General features: G+C 40.8%; 1 protein-coding gene across 2 annotated transcripts in view; it reads right to left on the bottom strand.

The window, feature by feature from the left end:
• Nucleotides 1-27,467, bottom strand: part of MRC1 (mannose receptor C-type 1) — a 108,720-nt gene extending 81,253 nt beyond the window's left edge. For both annotated transcript variants that reach the window (XM_082844930.1, XM_082844929.1), the window contains exons 1-4: nt 27,322-27,467; nt 13,986-14,387; nt 10,203-10,376; nt 6,094-6,258 (exon numbers count right to left, since the gene is read on the bottom strand). In XM_082844930.1, coding sequence (XP_082701056.1) covers nt 6,094-6,258; nt 10,203-10,376; nt 13,986-14,387; nt 27,322-27,382 — 802 coding nt within the window. In that variant the 5' untranslated portion in view covers nt 27,383-27,467. The remainder of the gene's footprint in view (nt 1-6,093; nt 6,259-10,202; nt 10,377-13,985; nt 14,388-27,321) is intronic.
• Between the last annotated feature and the right edge of the window lie 466 nt (nt 27,468-27,933).

Genomic DNA, 27,933 nt, shown 5'->3' with positions numbered 1-27,933 from the left:
CGAAGTGATAGAGATTCATTCACAGCAAATCAGTTTTATAGTTATTCATCTCATTGATGGGTTCCCTTTAGTTCATTAATTATTTTACATAGTTATTAAAACTCTTTTGAGTACTAAACTATTACTTATGTCTCTTTAGGGTAAATTAAAGAAACCAACAAAAACGGCCACCTCACCTCATTCATGTAAATAGATAACTTATAAGGTGTCAGGAGGAGACGCCTGTCTACTAGTCTGTACCTTAGAAATGTCATTCTGGGATCAGTGTCATGTTGATACTATATTTTATGTTAATAATTATTCTATTAAATACCACTGAACATTGATTTTTTCATAAATTATTTTTCTTATTGAAATATAGTTGACATACAATATTACATTAGTTTCAGGTATACTACATAGCGACCTGACATTGCATACATTATGAAATGGTCACCACAATAAGTCTAGTAACCATCTGTGCCCATACAAAGTTATTACAATATAATTGACCATATTCCTTATGCTGTGTATTACATCCCCATGACTTTGTTATATAACTGGAAGGTTGTACCTCTTAATCCTCTAACTATTTCACCTACTCCCCACCTGCCCTCCCTTATGGCAGCCACCCATTTGTTCTCTGTATCTATGCATCTGTTTTCATTTTGTTTTGTTTTCTAGATTGCATACGTAAGTGAGATCAAGAGGTATTCATCTGTCTCTGACTTACTTCACTTAGCATAATACCTTCTAGATTCACCCATGTTGTCACAAATGGCAAAATTTCATTTTTTATGGTTGGGTAATAGTCCATTGTATGTATGTATATATACCACATCTTCCTCATCCATTTGTCTATCAATGGACGCTTAACGTTGTATCCATATCTTGGCTATTGTAAATAACGCTGCAGTGAACACTGGAATGCATATGTCTTTTCGAATTCGTGTTTTCGGTTTTTTTCCAGGTAAATAATCAGAAGTAAAATTGCTGGATCCCATGGTAGTTCCATTTTTAGTTTTTTGAGGCCCCTCCATACGGTTCCCCACAGTGGCTGCACCAGTTCACATCCCCACTGACAGCACATGAGGGTTCTCTTTTCTCCACATCTTTGCCAACACTTGCCTTTTGTTGTCTTTTTGATGATAGCCACTCTAACCGGTGTGAAGTGGTATCTCACAGTGGCTGTGATTTGCATTTCCCTGATGCGTAATGATGTTGAGCATCTTTTCATGTGTATGTTTTCTTTGAGAAAACGTCTCTTCAGGTTGTTTTGGTTTTTCTCGGGCTTTGGGGGTCTATTTTTGATGTTGGGTTGTATGAGTTCCTTGTATATGTTGGATATAGCTATTCCCCAAAATCAAATATTCTGGTATGTTTTAAAACTTATAATAAAATACACATATCTAAGTTTTCAAAACTATGAATTTTTGAACAGAACTGTAGGAATAAATAATAGATTTTGCCTGAGTTTGCTTAATTAAATTACTGCGTTTGGCATGATGAGGAAAGATGGTCACTCTTTAAGGAAATTATCCTTTGAGACTCTCCTTATCTACTCTAGGTACTCCTAGGCTTGTTTTGAAGAATTAAATTAAGTAATACTTCTTAAAACAGGGCCTAATACACAGTATATGCCCAATAAATGTAAGCTATTGCTATTATTAATATTATTATTATTAGTCCATGTTGAATTCGGGTTGGCAAAAAGTGTGATTTACAGATTTCAAGCTTTGTGTTAAATATATCACTTAAAGCTGATGAGTGTCATACACAATTTTTTCTCTAATGTGTTTTTAATTTTATAAAGAAGATGGCCAAATTTTCATTTCTTTTTTTTTTTTTTTTTTTGCGGTACGCGGGCCTCTCACTGTTGCGGCCTCTCCCGTTGCGGAGCACAGGCTCCGGACGCGCAGGCTCAGCGGCCATGGCTCATGGGCCCAGCCACTCCGCGGCATGTGGGATCCTCCCGGACCGGGGAACGAACCCGTGTCCCCGGCACCGGCAGGTGGACTCTCAACCACTGCACCACCAGGGAAGCCTCCCAATTTTTTTAGTATTATTACACAAAGCATCAATTCCACCTGCTAAACTTTTTAATGTTTAATTTTCCTGCATGTATCGTCTGAAACAGTTTATACCTACTTTTGAACTTAGTTGTAATAGAAGACGTATTACTGTCCAATAGTACACTGTATTGTTCTTTTCTATACTGTGGTCCAATTTGTTCTCCACCCAGCACCATACGGAAACTGGCAAAAACAATCAAAGTAACTAGCCAATTTCACTTCCTATATCTTATTTCAGTTCTATAAATCCTAATCCTATGCATACATAGTTATAAATCTGATTCAGGAACTGAGGATTCAATAGGGTGTTCCAACATTTCTGAGGGTAGAAGAGATGATGAAATGACTCTGGGTGATATAAGAATTGGCCGCTGGGCAGAAGCTGTTAACCCAGCAGATAATGTGAAATCAGATTGCCAGTTTAGAATAAATTTACTGGAGCAAGGAGCTGCTGACACCTAAATTAAAGGTTCTCTTTAGTGCTTTGGGGGCCACCAGATCCTTGCTTATTTTTAAGTGAGACCCAGGCAGAGCGTAATGGAAAGACAGTGCTGAATTCCAATTCAGTTATTTTCAGAATGGGTGGCATTAGGCAAAATTCCTACCTTCTCCCTCCTAATCTGTTATCTATAAAGTGGGGACAATATTACTCATTTACAAGGTTGGTGTCAGCTTTAGAAATAAAGCTCAGTGTCTGACACACAACAGCTGTTTAATAAATAACAGCTAATTTGATCTCAGAGTCATAAGAGGCTTATACCTTTTAGAAAAATGAAATTTACTACTCAAAATTCTCACATAAAAGAAATCATATTTTAAAAGCGTAACTATGTGTGGTTTTTAAAAAATGTTAGCGCCCTATTTTCCAGAATGGAGTAGATGACAATCCCTCACTCACCCCAGGATTTTCTAGTCTTCCCCAATATATGCCGAAAAATCCCAAATGTCATGAATATCTTCCCTCTAGAAAGCAAAAGTCTGGTTTATTTTTTAAATTCCCCGTCAGACTTTTTTTTGTCCCCTAATGCATGGCATTTTTGACTTAAAGAAAAGCAGGAAATATTACAAATCTCATTCGAGAAGTCATTCCTACCCGGATTTCAGTTAAAATTTGCTGACTGAAATTCCGGAGGCTTGGATAAGATTCAAATAAGTATCTGAGGTGAACTCAGCCTCCCAATCTCTTAGGGCTTGTTTGCGCTCCTGGGGACACAGTAATAGCCCTTGCTGATTAGAGAAGCATTTCCTGCAGCCAGAAGGCTGATAGCGGGGCCAGGAATGAGGAAGTGAGTGGCCCAGAGACGCTGTCCTGCTCACAGAGCCTCTTTCCCCTAGCAACTGGGGAAGAGTTCAAAAGTAACCTGTGCTCTGTCCCTTGGCTTCCAGAAAGCCAGAAAACAAGCAACCCTCAGAAGAGTCAAGATAACACAACCCGCAAACAGATTCCTTAAAAAAAAAAGCCAAGTGAAACCATTTCAACTCTGAGGTTTCTCTAACCCGTGCAAGCCAGCACAAATCACACCAGGATTGTCTCAACTCATTCTCTCTCTTCCTTAATCACCTACATAAATTTTGTCTTATCTCTGTCTCTGTTTTCCTCTTTTTCTCCTTATTTTTACACATGGTTGCAAATACTGGTCCCTCTGTACTTTGCCCCAATACTGCATACAAAGACCCCAAGGACCAACACAAAACAGAATCACTGAGCAGACAGAGGCGTAATCCCACCTCTGAGCTCACGAATGCCCATAGTGAGGTCGCGTTGCTTTTCTGTTGTCAATCTCTTTAATGATGGCTGAAAGAGAATGGTGGCTTGCAGCCTATACTGAAAGCAGAAGATTTTTAAATGCTATACTTGGTACAAGAAAGATTTCATTACAGTGGAGCTAGTACTCATGATTTAGTCCTCAGAAATGGACTAGAAAAGTCTTTCTTACCCAATAATGCTTTGTGTATTTCACAAGGTGGTGCTAAAAAAAAATTCATGTTACATTTTTTTCTGCCCAAAATAGAATGCAATCAACATCTTCAAATTCAATTAAAAAATAATAACTTATAGGAGAAGTGTGTTCCAGTTGGTGGAGAGGATCACCCGCAAAGAGCTGGAGAAAGGGAATCCTAGGTGATGAGACAAGGCTGGGGACAGCTCTGTCCCCTGTAACAGTTCACACACACTCTCCCACTGCAGCACAGCAGCCTCAGGTAATCGCCCCCAAGGTCCCCCAGCTTCACAGAGCCGGGGCCCAGGCGGTCAGGCTCCTGAGGCTACGCTCCTTACTCCTGAGCTCTGCTGCCTGCTATCCAGGCAGATGCAATCTGTAAGCTTTGCTGATACAGCAGGTACTGTACCCAGTGCTTTGCCAAGTGGGGTCCCCATCCACTTGCCCTAGAATCACCTGGAAATTTGATAACATGCAGATTCCAGGACCCCACATCATACCTACTGGTCTACAGTCGCTGGGGTTTACACCCAGGCAGCTTCACTTTAACAAAGTTCCCTGGTGACTGATAAGCAACTTCACACTTAAGAACCACTGTCTTCTCGCCATAAACTGACCACTGGTCCAAACGTGAGGGTGAATTTCTAAATAATGTTTTTTCTTGTGCTGCATCCTCACTTGTCAGTCAGCAAACATCCCTTGAGACTGTCTTCCCGGAAGGTTCTGTGTGAATCTCTTTAGGGGTTGGGAGGACATACATATTTACAAGACATTCCTCACTTTCAGCCATCTGCCTCTCAAATCCATTCTCTACACAGCCTTCAATTTGCTTATAATTTGTATTTATTTGCTTGTTTTCTTGTCTATGTGTTTTCCCCATTGGACTTTAAGCTCCATGTGGACAGGACATGGCAGGCTTTGGTCACTGCTGTGTCCCCAGGAGCTAGCACAATGCCTCACACAGAGAAATCACCCATCTTGTAGAATGAATGAATGAATAAAAATCGAATGTATTTATAGTCTTGTAGGGGAAGTGGGACATATGTAAGTAACCACTGTAAAAGTGGTAAACAAATAAGAGAAAAGCAGATGGAAATAGAGAAGACTGCATTTCAACTGTATAAAATGTGGGGAATTCCAGGTACAAGAAATGCCATGGGGACAGATGTGGAGGTTAGAAAGTATGAGACATAGACGAGGAGCCCAAAAGTTTTCTCTTGTCAAGACTGCGAAATGCACAAAGGGGAACAGCAGTCAGTGGACAGGTGACAGCCCCTGAATGTCAGGCAAAGGTGTGTTGTTAATTATTTGATAGGCGATGAGAAGCCACTAAGAGTTTTTGAACATGGTGGTCACTGGATCCGAGATACTTTCAGCTAGTAAGCAGGGTCAGGGTGAACGGGAGGGAGGGGATTAGAGCAGGGAGTCGAGGATGCTCTATCTCCCACACTCGTTTCTGGTCCTGACCTCTCCGCTCCTCAAGTGTGGATTGCAGAAGCTAAAACAGACCCTCTCATCTCAAGCAAACATTAGCCCTTTTCATCTTCACAACCTCGTAAGAACAAATGCTAAAAAAACAAACATTGTAGAAAGAGTATCAGTAAGACCTGAAAACCATTAGAGTCTGGGAATTTGAAAGACAGGAGGCAAAAGGACGGCTCTTCACTTGTCCCTGTTTGTGGTGGCAGCTCTTCAGTTTATCGTGTTAAATTCTCCCACGCTAATGGAAAACCAATGGCTTCAAGCTATAGACCTAGAATATTTGACCAGTATAGCACCCGTGTCTTGTGTCCAAGAACAGCATCGCTAACTGATTGTAGCATCTTCTACTCTGAGCCCAAATAAATCCTCCGAGTCATTCTCAGCACAAGTTCTAGACACTGACACAACGGACAGAAGAAAGTTGGCTCATGAGCTGAAACCTATTCGCCATCCCAGGTGTCTTTTTCGGGGTGCACGTTTGTCAAACCCTCTGCACCATCTTCTTAGGACTGACTCTATCATGATGTCTCGAATTATTCGTGTTGTATGCTTTTAAGTTAAACTATACGGAAATAAAATAATCATGATTTCACAACTCTGTTTTCTTTTCACATCTTTACCTGTCAGGTATGTCTGCTCATGTATCTCTGTGATGCTCAAGAGTTCGGCATCCTGTTGCTGGCAGCTCTTCCTCGCCTGGTGCCAAGTTAAAGCCGATTTGGAATTTATCTGGTAGGAAATGCTGGTCAACGGATCTTTATTCCATAAGCTTTCACTGCCCTCGACTGTAAAAGAAGTCAAAAGGAATTGACTACATCATGCGTGGAAAGAATTTTCAGTGAACAATATCTTTTAAACAATCTTGGTAGCATTATTGCCTAAAGCATTATCTTTCCCTTATTTTCTTTCTTTTAATCAGTTTTAAAGTGACTATGAGATTTTCTTTACTCCTGAAATGAAGAGGGGGAGTTTTCAAAGATCGACCGCATTCCATCTCCTTCATTTGCCTCCAGAAAGACAGGGACTCACCATCTCTATTTTTCCATTAGGACATTTGAGATCAGATGAGTTGGGAAGTGAGACAAATACACAGACTAAGAATAGAGATGCCAGCCCAACTTCCTTAATCTAGAAAAACAATAATAAAGGGAGAAGAGAAAATAAATATGTCTTCTCTCAGCAATGGATATTTCACCTGTACATTCTAGTTTGGTCTTTTTAGACCAAAGACACAGGCATGAGAGGGGAAGGTCATAGATTCCACAGACAGACTGACCAGGACCTGCCTCCAGACTCTGTCACTCACTGGTGAGTCACCCTTAGTTAAATTGTTAGCCACCTCTGGAGTCTCACGTTCTTATCTCTAGCACGTATTAAACATAGGCAGCTCCTGCCAATAGCTGATTGTTAGCTGTTCTTCGCTCAGAGTAAAACACTTTTTAATTCAAAATTTTTTTTTTAATTTTTTAAATTTTTACCTTATTTTTTCCTTTGCTATTTTATGATTCCCAATATACTCTATAAACGTGGCTACAGTCTATGAAAGGCCAATAATATAGATGGATAAATATTACTGATTGCATTTTACACATAAGATGTTTGAGAAATGAGTCAACAGATGAAATATTTTTGTGTTATTCATGATATAAAAACTTCTCTTTTGTCTTTTTAATAATGTAAAATTCTACTTACAAGTCATGTGAAGTCATAATCCTTTCATTTTTTTATAAGGAAAAGATTACATAAACTCAAATTTTCTGAGGAGTATTCAACTTGCTAACAAACTGGACAGTTGTCCGTGTGTATAGAGCCTACACCATATATATGCATACAGCCAACATTATACATACACATATAGCCCACACTTTATATATGCATGTAATTGTGATTCTTTGTATCTGAAGTGACCTTTTTCATATACTTACCACATACTATGATATGAAATTTGTGGTTCATGAAACACCAAAGAGGAAGAAAACTATATCAACATTTCATTTGGGCAACAGCATAGACATTTCTAAGACGTTTTAACTACAAAATTATTATATATTCACATAAAAAATATATTTGAATTAGTAATGTTAAATTTAAATTACCACAGTCTGAGGTCTTACTAGTTTAATGTGCAAATGGATTCTTCGCCCTGTAAGTGAGATCACTCAGATGAGACTGGTTTGAGGTTTACTTGAAGTCGGAGCTATTTTAAATAAATATTTTTAGAAATTTGGAGGTTTTGCTTGTAGTGTGGTAGAAAGTGTGAGCTATAAAAGAAGGAGGGGATGATTTTCTCATCCAGAAATGAAGGAAAGGGCTACAAAGGACCAAAGAAAGAAATGCAATTTGCTGCTTCTCTTCATTTAAAGAAAGGGTATTTTGTATTTTCAATCAAGGGATTAAGACCTATTTCTCAATGCATGCATAGGTTTGCTGACTCTCTATCTCCCCAAGTGGTTCAAATTCCCACAGTAAACCAGCACAACTGACTCTGAAAGCTAAAATTGCAAGCTATGGGGAATTGAGAGAAAGGAGTCTTTTCCTTTTCCTGTTCTCCTGATACTTGAAAATAAACGTCTAAATAGAAGGAAAACATTACAATAAACACTACAGAGGGCAGTGAAGAGCATGTACTGAGTGTCACTAGGTCAACAGCTGGGACCTCGTCTTCCTGTATTGAATCTGCTAGTTTAAGGCTAACATCAAATAAAATGTTCTTTTGAAAAAAACACACAAAGCAAAGACAATGAAAGAGTTTGGGAAAATGCAAAGCCCTTCAAGAAAGGCATGGACTGTATAAAATGTGCTTTAAAATTGTAATGCATGTTGAAATCAAAAGTGTTTTAAATTTCCAGTTATTTTACCTTTACAATGAACTAGGCCAAATATATAATTTGCTTTGGAAGACATAAATTGGAACCAATGAGACTAAAAGCTTATTCTAGAGCCTACCCAGTTTATCTCTAAAACACATGTCTAGCCAAGGTGTTGGTTTTTTTTTTATGATTAGTGGCTGGCCATTTGTCCTCCATTTAATGATCCATTAAATCATATGTGCAGCAAACAACGTCCCTGTCAACACCATGTAAGTGCAGGATGTTACAGCTGGACCTGTGAGATCTGTAGCCCCAAGACACTCCATGATAACGGATTTAGAAAATACCATTCCTACAAAGTCCAGAGGAAGATGTTTCTCAGTCACTGAAAAACAAATCTTGCTTTATCTTATGAGGAAAATGTTCAGTTTTGTTTTCAGACAAAAAGCCTTCTAATATAGAGATCAGACATCAGTCAACCTTTCATGGGAATCAAACCTTTAAAAGTTGTTATAAAACAGAAATGCATTTACCTCACCCAAGAATGGGAGAGCGGTTCCACCATGAACACAGGAAGACTGAGTTTTTGTGAGTATTCACCCAGAACTGAGGGACTGGACCCAGAGGGGAATTACAATAATCCATGGGGCTGAGAAATCAAATTAATTTTTAGTAAGATGTTTAGGGATTAAAAATCAAAAGAGATAAATAAGCACAATTCTTGGAATTCTGTCTTTAACTTGACAGACTAAGATATGTTTGTAAATTGGACTGTTTTTTACAATAACGCTTGGGATACCGCGATGGTATGTGGATGTGTGATCCTGAAAGTTTAGTGGGGTACGCGGCACTATTGCAACGCAGGTGGTCTCACAATCAGCCCAGACTGTATCTGAGGCTCTGACCCAGCGCCCGCCCCTTGGCAGGACAGCAGGAAACAGGAGCTCTGATCCACAGAGTCTGAAGTAGCAAGTGGTTGGGGTAAGAAGTTCAGGGGGAAGGAAAGGAAGGCCGATGCTGGCAGCAGGAGGAGGGTGTGGGTGATGGAGAGAGGGAAGCCAAGAACCCTTCCTCCTCTGTCTTCTTCAGCCACATCCCTGCCTTCCAACACGAATGCCCTTGTCCACCCCACCCAAAACCTGCTGCCCTGCTTCTTTATAAATTCTAGAGCATGGAAAGGACACCAAGAATTTTTATGGCCCCCTCACTTCAATACGATGCAATGCCACTTATTCTGCATCATTGCAATAAGACTTACATTTTCATTTTAAAACCCCTCCAAGCATAGACATAACTGACTTCCATTGAAGCTATGTTAAATTAAATAATAGTCTTCTTAAACTTAATTTAAGAAGAGTAGCATTACTATCATTTTCACAGTGAGGAACCCTTTTCATTACATTGACACAAAACTCAGGAGCCACTCACATCTCTCTCTCTCTCTCTCTCTCTCTCTCTCTCTGTCCATCAAAACCAAGGCTGTGGCATTGCTTAAATTCTGTTTTTGATCTATAGTTTAATAAAGGTAAATCATTGGGGGGGTTGGAAAATGGGATGCCCACCTGTGGCATTAAGTATATATTGCATCATATACAGTATAATTTGCCCTGAAGTCTTAGAAAATAACTGACAGTAACAGTGGAATTTGAGGAGAAGTCGTAGTTAGTGAAAATAAAGGGGTCATTTGAGGCAGCCTAGGGCTGAGAGTCAGAAGATCTGTGTTCTTGTCTTCAGCCAATATGGATCACTCCCTCCATTATAAAATGGGACAATGACATCTGTAGAGGGTGTGGTGGGGTATGATGAGATAGGAAATGAGAAGTCACTTGGAGGAAGAAATGTTCTCGATAAACACAAAGTCTGATCACTAGGTTGCATACTAAACGTGCCAAAATTGTCTTGATGATAAAGTTACTTACATTTCAATGGACAATATCCAAATAGCCTATCCACGTCATAATCTGTAGTGGTTCCACACCAGAGCCATCCGTCTGATCGCCCAGCAGTTGTGCAATCCGCATACCACTTGTTTTCAAACTTGAATGGAAATGCACAGGTTGCCCCATTGGCATTGCCCAGGAGTGTGTACATGGCTAGAAGAGACACATTGACTTGTACTTAGAATGGATGTGAATCTCCTGAACGATTACTTTCCAATCACAAGGTTACTGCAAGGATCGGTCTTACGCTTCTGATCACAGCTCTTACACTAACACAGGGAATTCCTTTGTATTTCCCTTCTCTTGCGACTCCTGTCTTTTGCTGGATATGTGTGTCCTTGGGAAAAACGCTAGCACCACTTCTATGCTGCTGTCTTTTGCAATAAGATTTTCCTCTTTGCTCTCTTGAGCCAAAAACAGTCAGCTCTACTGACAACAACTTTGACTTCTGCATTTCCTCCAAACAGGGAAAAGGCCATCCTTCCCCTCGGCTGGAATCAGAGAATTACTGAATCTCTAGATTGAAAAATAACCTTATAGCTGTGTAACCCAAACACACAGTCAAAACTTCAATCCCCTCCAACCACTCCTGTCCAGCCAGACTCCGCTTGAGTCCCTCAACAACGGCTACGAGAAAGGGTAGGAACTTTAGCATAAATCTCACATCATGGAAAGAAATCACTTAAAACCCTTAGATACTATCTATAATCAGTATTTGTCTTTTTTAAAAAAATGAGTCCAAACAGATCAAAATGTGAAACTCTAGGTTCACCTAGAAAGGAAAGTTGAAACAAATATAGAATTGTGGACTTCCCTGGTGGCGCAGTGGTTAAGAATCCGCCTGCCAATGCAGGAGACATGGGTTCGAGCACTGATCTGGGAAGATCCCACATGCCACGGAACAACTAAGCCCGTGCACCACAACTACTGAGCCTGCGCTCTAGAGCCCGCGAGCCACAACTACTGAAGCCCGCGCACCTAGAGCCTGTGCTCCGCAACAAGGGAAGCCACCACAATGAGAAGCCTGTGCACCGCAACAGGCAAGAGCAGCCCCTGCTCGACGCAACTAGAGAAAGCCCGCACGCAGCAATGAAGACCCAACGCGGCCCAAATAAATACATTAATTTTAAAAAAAATAGAGAGAATCGTTATGGATCACAGTTTGGCGTAAGTCAAAAGGAAGCTCATATCTCCATTGACAACCAAACCACTCAAGTAGCTAAATGCTCCAGTATGTTCAGTCTACCTTTGTAGGGATGCCTCTTTGGGAGATAATAATCCTCTATATTGAAATATTCAGTCTCTTGTGACAAGTTTATATTTAGAATTTTTTCTAGGTAGGAATACTCTTTTCCTAATTAAGTTTCATAGATTCTATGACTTTAAAAAGTTCTTTAAAGACATCTTGAAAGTCATTAAGATAATATAACATTTGTAAAACACATAGCACAGCATCTACCATATGTAAAGAGCACAACAAAAAAAAGCTACTTACCTCCTTTCCTTTTCCTTTGCTCGTACTTATTTTGTCCACCTTAAAAGCTAGGTTTATTCTCGGTTCCCTCAAAATGACTCTTTTGCCAATTGCCCAGCTGTTAGTAACTTTAAAATGTGATTCTAGCTTTTGTTGCACTAAGTTACAGGACTAATTTTCCGAATCATAGATTGTATAAAGAACATGCTGGATTTGTAATAATTACACCATTGTTCCTTCATACGAAGAAAGCGTGATAAGACCACCTAGGGCTAGTGGTACTGTTCGTTCAGCTAGCCAAGGAATTCTCAGTGCTCAGTTTACAGATGTCAATCAGAAATGGCTTTTTAAGGACTAACTGGATTTATTAAACAAAGCACTGATGAGGCCAACTTGACTCACAAATCACGTCACTGCACTCAATTGACTCTTCCTCTTGAGGGCCACACTTCCAATCCTCAGATCCGTCCAAGTCTACAAAGTCTGAGTCGATCACTCAAAATTAAATCCTCGGCCTCAGACAGTTTTCTTCCCCAAGTGTTCTTTAGAGAGACAAAGACTCTGCATACATCCTCTCTGCACTGTCTTTACTTCTAATGCATATTCCAATGAATCGATTGCAAGATCACTCTGAAGGGCTAGATCTTCTAGCAGGAATATCTTAAGTATTGGGAGAGACTTAGGGAGTATGCAAAGTGTGGTCAATGGACCATCTGCATCCAGCCACACAGTATTGATAAAAATAATTCAATAGATCCCTAGGCCCTTCCCCCAATATGCTAATTTAGAATCTAGGTGGGGGGGGGGACCTTGGGATCTGTATTTTTAACAAGCTCTCCAGATGACTATTAAGCATCTTAAAGTTTGAGAACCACTATCCTAAATCCTATGCATATTTTTCTCAAAGCAAACAGAAGATCAGAAAGTAGGGGCAGGGGGTGGAGAGAGGACTACAGAACTTCAGCGATATCTTTTAAAATAAAATGAGAATTCTGATCTCTTAGCACCAAACTTCCTTGTGTTGGATTCCTCAATTAGAACGACTGTCCCACCTGTGGAATTTGACTCAGTCAAGTTTGGTTCACCCTTGTCCTGCCCTATAATTTTCCGACAAGTTTCTCCTGAAATGCTGTGCTACTTAGGTTGCCTCCTAGGTAATTTCTAAACCTACATTATGTTCCGTAAAAGCCTTGGGATAACTTCTTTCTGAGCCCTCCTTCGCACTCTTCTTCAGTTCCTACTCTCTTCTTCCCTTTATAGAACATAGAAGGAAAATGGAAAGCTGTCAAATCATCACCTTGCAAAGAGCTGAACTCCGATGATCTGCGTACCTGCCGTAAGTTAAGTTCAACCAACATTTGCAGCCTCAGTAACATAGTAATTTTGCAAACAGCTTAATCTCTTGCCCCAAGAGGCAGGCTATTTCTCTGACCTTGAGGTCGTTCTAGATCACACTTCACAGAAATCAAGTGTCCAAACCTGGAAAGTGGTTACAACATCATCTGACTCAAGAAGCCTTTGTAAAGGGCTTCAAGTTCTTTTTTGGCTTTTGTTTTATCTTTTTTCTGTGCAGCCACTAGAGAATGAAATTTGGCCAAGATGAGAGAAGACTAGATACTCTGATTTTATTTAACCTTCAAGAGTTGAAGGAACCAACTACATATACAATTATTTCCTGCCCCACGGGTGCTACCACTTTCTCAAACAGCAGACTGAAGACGCTGAAGGTTAGTTTATAAGCTAATTCCTTAGCTTTTCTAATTTGCTGATTATTACATAATGTCTCTAAATACCCATAAGGTAACAAATAAATTAGAAACATTTAGAAACCAAAATTGTCAAGATTTCGTTTTACACAGTCTGAACTGGTAAAGAATGTTGTTCCACGGATCATTTGTTCAGAGGTAATGTAAACCAAAGGAAAAGAAACATTTCGTTAAACTCTTATCACGACAATCATACAGTGTAAAATGGAAGACACCGGGTCAAAGATTACAGTGAAAAGTAATTTCTAAAAATGGTAACCCACTGTTAAAAAAAAAATCTTAGCAAAAGTTACAAGAAATGTCTTCTCATTAATCACAAATAGCTAAAGTATCATTTAGGACTTTGAACCACATTCACTCATTCACAGAACACATAAGAGTTCCAGACACAAAAGTAATCAATTAATACTCTTCTAGTACAGACTAAACAAGAATATGCTTATTTCCTTGAATTCGTTTCCAACTAAGAGGATGAGAAAGACTTGACAGAAAGGAAAAAAAAGAAAATTCCAAGCTTCTTACCTTCATAACCTCTAGAGCATAAATCATCTGTGGTTCCGTAAACTTTCCATCTGCTCCATAAACCTGATCCCTTGTAAAGCATAATGTTCTTTTCTTGTCTATTGCCATAGTTAAAAAATAAATCTTCTCCCTTGATTCCCAAAAGAGTGTCATTTTTGCACTCCCATCTCTGAAATTCACTCTTGGAGTCACAGGCATACAGAGTGACGGCAACCCAGTCACTTTTTGATGGTACCCCTAAGCATAACTTCAAGGCAACACTCATGATCTGCGATTCAGACACCCATCGGAATTTCTGCGCTTCGCTGTCTGGGTTGCAAACTGCAGTTTGAACTGCACTGGGAGTTAATGCTTCCACGCAGCGCCTGTGATCTTCATTGTATATTAAAAATTGCCTAGTGTCTGTTAAAAAAAGAAAGAAAGAAAGAAAGGATGCTTAAGTGGATACATAGGACAAAGACAATATTTTAGGTCAAAAGTTCTCAATGTTTCCATTTCCCGAAAGACCTGTGATCACAGGAAAAGGGTTGAAATTGACTCAGCCTGGGCCGGCTCTGCTCCCTCCGTGGGTCCCTGAAGCTGCAGAGAGACCGGGTTGAGGGGCCTCTTGGGAGCATGTGGCTGGAAATCTTCAAGATGTCCTAGTTCAGACAAGGAACCTTATGAAAAGACTTAAATGCCTTAAATGCACACAAACTGTAGTGGAGTAAACACAAAAGGTAGGTAATGGAGGAAGAAATAATACTCATCTGAGAAAAGCAAATTTGGGGATGAATACAATAATTTATAAAATTAAACACTTGTGTATCCTGGAATAGAATTTTGAAGTCCTACTATCCCTACCCTTTTTGAGATAGATGAAACCCATACCCAGTGATTCTAACTATAACATTAGTAAGGTTTTCCGTATTTAAAAAAACAATTTTGGGCTTCCCTAGTGGCGCAGTGGTTGAGAGTCCGCCTGCCGATGCAGGGAACACGGGTTCGTGCCCCGGTCCGGGAAGATCCCACATGCCGCGGAGCGGCTGGGCCCGTGGGCCATGGCCGCTGGGCCTGCATGTCCGGAGCCTGTGCTCCGCAACGGGAGGGGCCGCAACAGTGAGGGGCCCGCTTACCGCAAAAAAAATAAATAAATAATGTCCAGCAAATTTGTGAGCTAAGTGTCTTCTGGGAAGCCCAGAGGTCTGGGCAATGAGAGAAGTTTTTTTGTTTTCTTTCCCATCCAATAATAGGTAACTTGGACACCTAGTGTCTTTCATTTCATTGGCATATTCAACCTAACCTCTGCATAACAAAAAGATACAAAAATACATTTGATAGTGTTATAATTTGTGAAGTTTGCAGTAAAGGTTGAATAAATGTAGGTTTTATATCATTTAAGGTAGTATTTATGAGAGTAACTTTATAAATAACAATTTTTTTATACTTGTAATTTGGGGCTGGTACTTTAAATAAGTATGTATAGATAATTTATGCTTACAGTACATAGCTGCTAGCTGGCAAAACTCAACTTCCTCTTGACAAAAAGAAAAAAAGAATAAAAAGATCTGGTAAGCATATTTTTGTCCTTTAAATCAAAATTGGTTTCATGTTTCATCATGTAAAGTTTTTTTCTTTTTTGTCTATTTTTTTAATAGACAAATGAAAGGAACTGACTATTTTTGTGGCACAAATATAAATTAAACACTTTTTGTGAAGTTTAACTAAATTCTTTCTACTTAAGAGGTTCTTTCAAAATGAGCTGGGATAGTATCACAGATGTTTGAGTGTCTGGCTGAATGAGCTTGGTATTTTTTTTACACTTGATTTCAATTTATTTTTTTAATTGATTTTATGGAAGTATAAATTGATTTACAATGTTGTGCTACCTTCTGCTGTACAGCAAAGTGACTCCGTTATACATATATACATTCTTTTTCATATTCTTTTCCATTATGGTTTATCCCAGGATATTGAATATAGTTCCCTGTGCTATCCAGTAGGACCTTGCTGTTTATCCATCCTATATACAATAGTTTGCATCTGCTAATCCCGATTTCAATCAGGTCATCCCAGCGAAATTATCAAAGTAATCACAGTGCCACTAAGAGAGGCCTTTGCTTCCACAAGCCAAATTCTATCTACTGTCCTCAGCACCCCGTGGGGTTGGCTCCACTTACACTCGGAGATCAGTCTTGGACTATCAACTTCAAGGTCCTAATGGATCTTTGCCTGAAAAGACTATGTTCTCCGGCTGCCTCTGCTCTTGTCTACACTTGTTAGAGACCTCTTGCCTCTGTCTTGCCTGGGTTCCTAATTCAGTGCTCCTTCGAACCTCTGCCTAGATTCCTTGGCTGGGTTCCTCACGTCTGCTGGTTTGATTTCTTGGAATCGGGACTCGCTAGAGCCTGAATTCAGAAGATCTGCTTCTGCTGGCACCTTTGGGATTGACGCCTGTCAACAGAACATGCGGTGTCAACCAAGCTCCTCCCATCTAACTGAAGGCCTTCCCAAGCCTGATCTTTGTGAGGCAAAATGAGGAACTCTGTGCGTTGGTAATAAAATTAAAATGTTAATAATATTTTGTTTTGTTCACAGTAAAACCCAGGAAATAAGAAGATAAAATGTTCTTTAGAAACAGTGATAGGATAAATTACCATACACAAATGTAAATGTGCTCATCTAAAAAGGTACTGAACTCTGAAAATGTTACCATAGATATCTGTAGACTCAGCTATACTGCCCTTTACCCTTCATTTGTGTTGGCTAGTCCACCTGTTATTTTCCTATCTAGACTTACCTTCCACATTTCAGTTTTTCTCAGTACCATCCCAACAATAAATCTCTCTTCCACCTCCTACTTCAGCCATTTGATTTTACTGCTGAGTGGCCAACACTTAGTAACTGTCTAAATTCAGTCAACCAACGAGTTGATAACCAACCATTTAAGGTAAGGTGCTTGGAAGTCATATTGCATGAATAGTGTTCCTCTTTCAGAATTTTTATACTTACCTGACTTTTATTTCGTGTACTTAATTTTCATCTGTCGTTCCATCTTAAGTTCACTCTAAATATGATGGTATTTAATGAGCAAACATCCAATATTCTCTTTTTCATTAAGGGCACCATCATCCACCTAGATCCATAAGCCAAAAACCTAGGAGTCATCTGGATTTCCAGCTTTCCTTCACTTTCTAGGACAACAGTAGAACCTGTTGGCTCTACCCCAACACATACCATGATGGTTCCTTTTATGTGTCAAATTGGCCAAGACATGGAATGCAAATATTTGGTCAAATACCAGTCTGGATATTGCTGTGAAGGTTGTTTTGGGAGGTTTTTTGTTTTGTGTTCTTGTTCTAGATAAGGTTAACATTTAAAGCAGTAGACTTTTAGTAAAGCAGATTACAGTCCATACTGTAGGTGGGCCTCATCCAATCAGTTGAAGGCCTTCAGAGAAAACAGACTGAGGTCCCCTCCAGAAGAGGAAATTCTATCTCTAGATTGTCTTTGGACCTGAACTGCAGTATCAACTCTTTCTTGAGTTACCAGCCTGCCAGCCTCCACCACTGCACGAGGCAATTCCTTAAAATAAATCTCTCCAAAAAGATATTGACAGATAGATGACAGATAGATAGACAGATAGATAATAGACAGATAGATGACAGATAGATAGATAATAGGTAGATAGATAGATGATGGGTAGAGAGAGACACACACAGAGATACACACACAAACACACACACACACACACACACACACACACACCCTACTGGTTCTGTTTCTCTGGAGAAACTTGACTGATACAAATACCCTAATCCATTCTTTTCTCTTCACCTCCACTGCCACACCCCAGACTAAGCCACCATGTTCTTCCTCTGATCTTCCTCACTTTGAAACTGGAATCATCAGAGATAATGCCTGATCTCCCAGTTTCCTGGTTGACATGGGCTTAACATGTCACCTGACTCCAAACTGTAAACCCTACCTAATGTCATGGAATGTTTCTACTTAGCCATATAAAAGAGTCAGATTTCTCTCTGTTTTGCAATCTCTTTAGCAGATTGACGGTGCATATCACAGTCGGCTTGAATAGTTATTCAATAATAAAATTATTTTTTTTTCTTCTACTTTCAGGGAGAGGTTTTCTAGGTTGGAAGAGATTTTGCTTTTTACCGTATCTCTTCCCACATTTAAACCCTTCAAGAGGACCACTGCACACATGGGAAAAAACCCTCCAGTCTCCATGTCACAGCTTACTAGATGGGGCTCGATCCAGCCCTGCTGACCCTCTGCTCTCACCTCCTCCCACCCTTGTTCTCACTCACCACCTGCCAGCCACAAAGCCTTTCTGTTCCTCAAGAACCTTAAGCTCATTTTCACTGTAGAGACTTTGTATTTCAAGTTCCCTCTTCTTGAAATACTCATTAAGGTTCCAACTCAAGTGCCAAATCCTTAGTGAGCTAACAATCCAGATTTGACTCGTTTATTCTCTATATACTATTCATAACCATCTTAAAATATATATTTTTAAAATTTTGTTTACTTGTGTTTTGTCTGTGCCCCTACTGGAATGTAAAGTCGCTGAGTAGAAAGACTTATCGTTCCAATCCAGTACTGTATTCTCTCTTTTTGGAGCATAATAGTCCCCCAACAAATATTAGTTGAATGAATAAAAGAAGAGTCATTAAATCTGAAGCATCTCCTGACTGTAAACCCAGTTACATTCTTTAATAGTTGATTAATGATGATGATTCTATTTCATAAGACTTTTTCCCTTGAAATTTTATTTTTACCAAAGAGTGATTTATAAATGTTTATACTTATAAAAGGAGTACTTGGGGACTTCCCTGGTGCCGCAACTAAGGAGCTGGAGAGGCACAACTAAGGAGCCCACAAGCCGCAACTAAGGAGCCCGACGCAACGAAAGTACTCCTTTAAAAAAGGAGTACTTGGAAATGAAAAGCTTCTATTTCAGTACAAACTTATCTCTTCTTGCTTCCTTTATTTATCTTTGACATTAGGAAGCAGTGCAAGTTTGATATTGCCTTCGCTAGACAATACAAGGAAATGTAAAATCATTGCTTTATGATCCTGCATTCATACATTATTCTTCTCCTCAACTAGTCAACATGTAAGTTTTGCTTTTATCACTGTCTCTGTGCAATGTCTCTGAGTTAAAATGTCATACTTCTTCCTCTGAAAATGATTCAAGACCTTGACCAAAAGACAGCTTGTGGCATTTTTGTCACTATTAACCAGACCAATGTTTCATTTGGATAAGCATTCGATTTTTGTTTTCTATACTAATTATGTTTTTGTAACAGAAATATTGCAAAGCTGAACAAATGATAACAGATGATACTTACACATTAGAAATGTATTTACAGAATTGAAGAGACCCGTCATCCATCTTAACTCAATCTTACTAACCTCACACTTATTTTTCAACAAATAGGTGCTGGGCACCATGCTAGCGACAATGCAAAGACAAACCAGACACAAATTCCCTGCCACAAGGAGCCCACACTTCAAGGGGAGAAATATCAAAGGTCAAAAGACATTTAGGAAAGAAGCAAGAAGTTTCCACACAATGCCTCAGGTTAAAAATGGCTGAAATCTAGATATCCAATATCACAGGTACAAATTTTCTTTTAAGCACATTTTAACCATTTTAAAATGATAACATTGAGCAAGTCATGAAATTTCCAAACTTACTGGCAAAGAAAGTTACGTTACTAAAGGTGACAAGTTAGAGATATAACTATTATATGCTGTACTTCCTTATATGTGTTTAGGCTTTCCCCACCAAGAATACATAAAATGCTGACATGAAAGCATAAAAGCTAATAACTTACGGAAGACAGAGAAGCTGGATAAGAGGAAAATAAGTGGGTATTCTGTAGCAGATGCTACCAGAACCATTTCTTCCTGCCTTTTGCCATTTCAGTGAGCGCCAGCCCCGGGCCCCAGTGGCATCACCACATCTCTGGGCCGGGGGGCATTTTCTGGCCATCAGAGAACGCTTCACACACTGCGAAGACCAGTAGGGTCAGAGAACGAACTCCTCCTAGGAGTAGCCCTTTGCCAGTGACCAATGGCTACAGACGAATAAACAGCCCCAATCTTTGCACCGTGGGTAGGATGATTCTGAGGCGCATATCCTACATTGTCACCCAGGGCACCTAGCAAGGCTGAGCTACAGCTGTCCACAGGGGCCATGGCTCCTGGACCCACCATGGACCAGCGGCCTTTATTCTGGTCTCAGGTCCGCACCCTTCAGCTAGTCTTTCCCAGGACTGGCTCCCAAATAAACTACTTCACTCAAATCATTGTCAGCGGTCACCACCTTGAGCCATCCAGACTAAGAATCTATCTATTAACCCCTGTAAGTGAATGTACACCCACAGATGTGTCTCCAAAGAACTGAAAGTAAGTTAATAAATATTTATTTTTATAAATTTACAATGTTTATAAGTTAAAAATAAATATTTATTATGAACCTAGTATATGCAAAAAAAAACTACAACAAGTGCTGGGGGCAGGGGAAAAAACTAAGGATCACACTATTAGGTTTAGCGATGTTGAACAAAAGGATAAAGGAAAAATTGAGAATGACTTTATTTACCACTTCAATCTTTCATTCATTCATCAAATCTCCAGAGAACCTACTAATTTAAGTCCCTGCATTTGGCTATCTGGGGAGGTCCAAGTATGAATCCAATATGGGTTGTGACCTCAAGGAAAGAATAGAGGCTGGGAAAAGAAACTCTGCCAACTTCCTGCCTCCCCTCCTAAAGACAGGGATATCTACACCCTCCCTGGGTTCGTTCACTCCCATCTCAGTAGCTCTCCCTCAGCCTGCTGATCCCTTTACCTGTGTCCTGGATTCCATCCCCTCCTGAGGCTCTACTCACTATCCTTCCCTTTCTCCCCTATATCCTCAACCTCAAAATGCCAGCCTCTCCCCCAATTTCAAGACAAACAAACAAAACCTGTAGGTAAGACGTTGACTCTACACAGCTTTTTCTTCTTCCACTCAAACACACTAATTAATCTTTATGTATCATGTTCACCTGATTGTGACATAATCGGAGCTGTACTGCTCACTGGCTGTGTGACCTTGGTCAAGTTTCTAAACTACTCTGTGCTGCCTTTTTGTCCCCTCCCCCCACAAAGAATGAGGAGGAAAGCACAGGACCTGCTAGTTGTTGTGAGAATTAAATGAGATCATCTAAATAAAGCACTGAGAACAGTTCCTGACACAGAAATTGCTTGATACATGTAAGTGTATTCTTATCACTAACTTGGGAAAATCAGTCTTAAAGGCAATGTGAAATGGTCCAGAACAGGATGAAACCGGAGAAACAGAGAACCTTTGCAGCAGCCCAAAGAGAAGGACAGAAGGACAGAGACAGTGGAGATCCCCAGAGTTTCCAGGTGATGTGGTGGAGAGAGGTATATTCTTCCGGGTCAGCAAACTTGCAGGCAAATGCTCGTTCCACCGTTCACTAGCTGTGTTGCCTTAGTTAATCATTCTAGTCTCAACTCCAGATCTGTAAAATGAGTATAATAATGCTCTCTGATAGAGTTGCTTTGAATTTTCTAAATGAGATAATTTAAGCAAAGCACCCAGCATACCATTTTGCAGAGAGTAAACCTTCAAATGTTAGTGTCCTCTTTCCCATCTCCAAGTGAAAAGTCTAAACAATTGATACAAAGAGAGGGACTAAGTAAGTCCTTCTTTGACAGACTGTTGTTTTGAAGCACGTTTATGTCCTTCCTGATGGACACACTCCAGCTGGTAAATTACATCTCCTTCTTAGCCTCAGAGCCAAAAGACCATGGTCAAGAATTAGCTCTGGTCCTTAATGGCTAGCTGGCTTCCAAGCCTCAGTTTCCTCCTGTAGTAAAATGTGGACTGTAACACCCACCCAACCCATCTCACTGGGATCCGATTAAGGATCTGATTAAGGAATTGCAAGCAGTTACTTAAAGTGATTAAAGCTCTGAAAGGGCTCTGTGACCTTATCTTGGTCTGTAATTAGAAGAACCTGTCCAACAGTGCTTACTTCTCTGTCAGTTTCCATTCCTTTTGAAAGGGCACTTGCCTTCCTATCTCCTTTTACTTTCACTTTTATTCTACCTGATTTCCACTAGTTCCCTCTATGGACCCATGTAACCATATGGTATTTCCATTCAATAAAGCTTGATGGTTGCCAAGAGGCAAGAGGACACTGCCGTTCTCACACTGACATCCGTTTCCCTCTCTCTGCCATGCAGATAAGAAGCCACTTCAGAAGCTACTTTCCTGTGCAACTCCCCTTGTGATCTGTGGTCTCCTGGTTCTCCCTTAGCTGCTCAAGATTCAGTCTCAGACCGGGTTTCAGGATCAGTGTCATCACTGTAATCTCCAGGTCCCTTTGACGACGAGGGTCTTTGTCTTAACTGAGGTTGAGTGTATTTGATTCTTTTTTTTTTTTGACAGGTTACCTTCTGTATTTTCTTTTTTTAAAACTTATTGAAGTATAGTTGATTTACAATGTTGTGCTAATTTCTGCTGCACACAGTGATTCAGTTATACATATATATATATATTCCTTTTCATATTCTTTTCCATTATGGTTTATCACAGGATATTGAATATAGTTCCCTGGGCTAGACAGTAGGACCTTGCTGCTTATCCATTCTATACATAATAGTTTGCATCTGCTAATCCCAAACTCCCAGTCCATCCCTCCCTCACCCCCCTCCCCCTTGGCCACCACAAGTCTGTTCTCTCTGTCTGTGAGTCTGTTTCTGTTTCATAGATAAGTTCATTTGTGTATATTTTAGATTCCACATTTAAGTGATATCATATGGTATTTGTCTTTCTCTTTCTGGCTTCTTTCAAGCGTATTTGATTCTTTAAAGCTCACATTTAACCAGTGGTGACTTTTCCTACCTAGAAATTAGGCCCAACACCCTCAGAAGCCACTGAAATGTCACTCAACAAAGCAATTGTCTTCTTGCCTATATCTGGAATATCCTACATCCACAGATCTTCATCTCTGAATTATAGAAAAATCAGAGGTTATTTGGGACAACAACATGAAAAATAGACAACTATAAGAGCAATTGAAAAAAGAAAGATGACAAAAATTTGGTTTTGGTCAACAATGTCTGAAAGTATGTCTTAAATCTGGTATCCAAAACAAGTCATATGTATGAAGGAAGAAATAAGAGACTAGAAATGAAGAAAAGTTAGAAAGAAAGAAAGGAAGAAAGAAAGAAAGGAAGGAAGAAAGAAAGAAAGGAAGGAAGGAAGAAAGAAAGAAAGAAGGAAAGAAAGAAGGAAAGAAAGAAGAAAGAAAGAAAGGAGGAAAGAAAGAAAGGAAGGAAGGAAGGAAGGAAGAAAGAGAGAGAAAGAAAGAAAGAGACAGACAGAAAGAAAGAAAGACAAGGAAGGAAGAAAGAAAGAGAAAGAAAGAAAGAAAGAAGGAAAGAAAGAAAGAAAGAGAGAGAAAGAAAGAAGAGAGAGATAGAGATAGAAAGAAAGAAAGAAAGAAAGAAAGAAAGAAAGAAAGAAAGAAAGAAAGAAAAAGAAAGAAAGGAAGGAAGGGAGAAAGACAAGAAGAAAAGTAGAAATATTATAAGGAAAATTTTATGAAAAATGAAAACTAGTAAGGGAATAGGCAGTGGGCAACTGTTCCCTGAAGATGTCCAAGATTGGTATGAAACCAATCATCTGTGGAGCAAAAACGCATTGCGTCTGTTTGATAGAAAGAACGCTGCCCTGGGAGTCAGCAGGCCTGAGCATTCAGCAGGTTGTGCCACTAACCAGTGAGACCCTGGAAAGATCACTTAACCTGTCAGGACCTCAGTCTTCTTACCAATAAACGAGGAGGTTGGATGCAGTACAGCAGTGGGCTAGAGGTCACATTCACTCTGTTAGTTTTTGTTTTTTTTCACCCTCACGGGCCAGTGAGAGCCTCTTACTGACACCTCTTCCCAACTCTGCTTCCAGTGGCCTCACGTTGGTAGTTTGAAATCAACCATGGTGGGAGTCTCACACCGTGGAAATCACTCCATGCCACAAATCAGTGCTTTTTCTCTTCTGAGAACCAACTGTTACGTTTACCACCACTGCACTGCCTGTGAGCCAAACCGTCCCAATTTCAAGCTAAACCTCTGTGCCTGAGCAACTCTCACTGTATCTCTACCACGATTATATCCCCCACTGAGGTCTAGACGTTGGCACAAGAACTGAATGCGGTTCTTCCTGCTAAAGAGATCACTCTCCCTCTGCTATGCTTGGCCACCTGGCCCCATCCAGGTACAACACGGGGTCTCGTGGTGTTGATGATGCAGGATGTTCTCAGGGAAGTGGGAGAAAGGATTCTGGGTTGGAAAGAAACCACAGGAAGCAGGGAGATCTTTTTTGGGGGGTTGTATAAATGGGAAGGGAGTCCAGGGGAGGGGTACGGAGGGTTTGTACATTCTTTATTCTACCGCTAAGTAGGCGCTCTGCTTTATCCAGAAACCTCCGTTCATGTGCCACTGGGCCAAGAAAAGGCCAAATAAGAATTAAAGGCTCTCAAGTTAATAACAAATTTTCTGGAAAGAGCTCCCTTATACATGTTTTTGTTTTTGTTTTGCTTTTATTCTTTAAGTAAAGATCCTTCAGCACTCTCCTGCTTCTCCCATAGTTGTGTCTATGAAGAGGAAGACATTCATCAGAGCAAAAGGCATCCTGCTGTCTCCAGGAAGGAAAACTGCCTAAGCAAAGTGAGAAAGACTTTTTGCCCCCAAAACATTAAGAGCAAATTTAAAGAAACTTAGGGAATTCCCTGGCAGTCCAGTGGTTAGGACTCTGCACTCTCACTGCCGAAGGCCCTGGTTCAATCCCTGGTCTGGGAACTAAGATCCCACAAGCCACGAAGTGTGGCTAAAAAAAAAAAAGAAGAAAAAAAAAAGAAATTTAGGGGCTCTATCTGTGGTATCTGTGCTGCCCAGTATGGTAGCTATTAGCCCCAAGGGTCTATTGTACACTTGAAATGAAGCCTGTCTGAACTGAGATGCCCTGTAAGTATAAGATGCGCATTGGATGTTGAAATTTTAATTTTAAAAAAATGAATGTAAAAATATCCCAGTAAATTTTATATTGATGAATGTTGACTAATAATATTTTAGATACATTGGGTTAAATAAAACATATTCATAAAATCAATGTTTCTTTTTACTTTTTTAAAGGTGGCTGCATAATGTGGCTGACGATGTACCTATTGGAAGGTGCTGGGTTAGGGTCCAGGTCTCATCCAGTGTCTGTCTGAAGACCTTTAGTGACAGAGAACTTACCCCTAAGCAGAACATTCTATTTGAGACAGCGCAACCGTTAGAAGATTTTCACTGCTCTTAGTTTTAACCTTTGGGGTCACAAAGAATATATTAATCCTCCTGCACAAGACTGTTTTTCAAGATGAAGACAGGGGTGATGTGGAGCTCACCTGCCCTGCTGTCACACTCCTCACTGTCTGAGCGATGCGCTCTGCAGCCAGGACTCAGGTAAAATGTGCCCTCAGGCTCCAGGACTCTTTCCTCGGCATTGTTTTTTTGGGAAACTTCTCCTTTAAATGCTAACTCTACTGCTTGTATTGAACAATTGATTGCTATCATGGGACTAAAAAGAAGTCACTACTATTGACAGCTGACACTTAGGACGCAACTACTTTGGGTCATTTAATGTTCTAAATATTTTACACAGTTCAACTCATTGAATCATTGCCACAACTGGTGAGGCAAGTAATACAATGCTCCTTACTTTACACACACAACAATTAAAGCACAAAGAAATTAAGCAGCTTCCTGGCAGGGGCCAGGTGCAAACCATACTGCCTTTGCTTGTGTTTTTATAATCCCCACTACTTCGGGCTCATGGTGAGTTAACGCTTTCTGTGATGGAACACTGTCCCTGGGAGGCTTCCTGGTGGTGGGGAGTTTCCGTCTCCTCCGTGTCCCCTACTCACACCCGCGTCCAACTCAACAGGGCATGGAGTGCCCTTTCGCACAGGCTGGGCGCAGACGGCGTTTGCTGATTTGAGAGGAATGAAGGGGGATCGGGGAGCCAGCATTTCCAAGTTGAAATCCCGTTTGTCCCATGTAAAAAGAGACCTGGAAATAAAAATTCCTCCAGGCACTCTCATTCCAAGGGTAAAGCAGGTTGAGACTGAAATAGAAGAGAGAGTATTTCTTCTATTTCTCCATAAAAGAAATAGAAGAGAGAGACTCCATAATGTCTTTGGGCTTCTGAAAAGCTCTGAATCTATGCCTCACGAGCAATCATCAGTCTCCAGGAAAAAAAAAAAGGGTGTGAGGGTGGACAGGAATAAATCAGTTTGAACAACTTAGAACAGAGATAAGGATCAACGTGGAACATAGATAAGGATGAACTCTCCGGCAGTAAAAGCTAGATCAAACGGTTCATCCACTACTGAGTGAAGTAAGTCAGAGAAAGACAAATATCAAATGACATCGCTTATATATGGAATCTAAAAACAGGGTACAAATGAACTTATCTACAATACAGAAATAGAGTTACAGATGTAGAAAACAAAAGTATGGTTACCAGGGGGTAAAGGGGGGGAGGGATAAATTGGGAGACTGGGACTGACATAAGCACACTGCTGTATATAGGACAGATAACTAATAAGGACCTACTGGATAGCACAGGGAACTCTACTCAGTACTCTGTAATGACCTATATGGGAAAAGAATCTAAAAAAGAGTGGATATATGTAGATGTAAAACTGATTCACTTTGCTGTACACCTGAAACTAACACAACATTGTAAATCAACTATAATCCAATTAAGCAAAAATGTAATGGCTCATTCACAGAAAAAGAGATGAGTTCTAAAACTCCCATGGAATCTTCGGGCGGGGGGACGATCTGCAATCCATCCTTAGACCTACCATGAAGAGAGACACCAGTGCCGCCTTCCTTTTGGTCAAAAACACTCAGAAGTTGTTGATGGGGGGTTAGATAGAAACTGAAAATTAGAATCGGCCAACCACAGAGGAAATCGCTCTAAGAATAAAGCGGGGAAGAGGCAACGGCAGATGAGAGAAGAGGTAAGACGAAGATGGGGCTCTGTGGCGCTCAGGTCAGGCCGCCCCTCTGCCCTGCCAAGCGGCCGCCTCCTCCGGGTGCCCCGCTTCCAGGCCTGGGGACCAGGCGGAGGTTTGCCGCAGAGCTGGTGGTGCGGCAGTCCTGTTTTCTCTTCCCCGCATGTGTGGAAGAAATCCCTCAACCCTGACCCAGAGGGGAGGGGGTACCCCAGGCCCCAAGTCAGAAAGCTTCCAGGTCAGAGCCCACTTACCCAGGAGCTGCACGGCAACCGGAAGGAGAGAAAGGAAAGACAGGAGCGCGGACAGCTTCATGGCCCAGGGTTGATCCTCTTCTTGCAGGGATGGAGAGCAGAGAGCCGGGAGAACCAAGACAGTGAGGGCGCCGGCTCGCCCTGCCCCTCCCCCCCTCTCTGCACAACCGGCTGAAAAGAAGCTTGGAGGCAGGGCCCACTTTTAAAGGGCTTCTGAAATTAGGGAAAACCTCCAATAAGGAGATATCCTGTCACATGAGGGCGGTTGGAAAAACAGGAATTCAAAGTTACAACTTTGCTTTGTAAGCTAACTTCTGAGAAGAGCAGACACAGGGGAAGGGGAGAGAGGACACGTGGGGGGAGAGCGATGAGGAAGATGGGGGAGGCGAGAGGGGGCCAGTGAGAAATGAGCAGCCGGGCCGGCCTGCAGGGCAGTGGGAAGTGAAACTGCTCTGGACCTCCTGGTCCTGCTCGGAGGATGGGGCCGTGGGGAGGGCAAGCTGGAGGCCACTACCTGGCCTGGAAAAGTCAGGTTTCCTCTGGGAAGCCACTCGGCAGACAAATCCCACCGGAACATGGTAGAGAGGGTAGGCACTAAGAAAAAGGACAGTT

The sequence above is a fragment of the Leucopleurus acutus genome (genome assembly GCF_964270905.1).
Source record: "Leucopleurus acutus genome assembly, chromosome: 1".
Classification (NCBI taxonomy): domain Eukaryota; kingdom Metazoa; phylum Chordata; class Mammalia; order Artiodactyla; family Delphinidae; genus Leucopleurus; species Leucopleurus acutus.
This window is presented reverse-complemented; position numbering and strand designations above follow the sequence as displayed.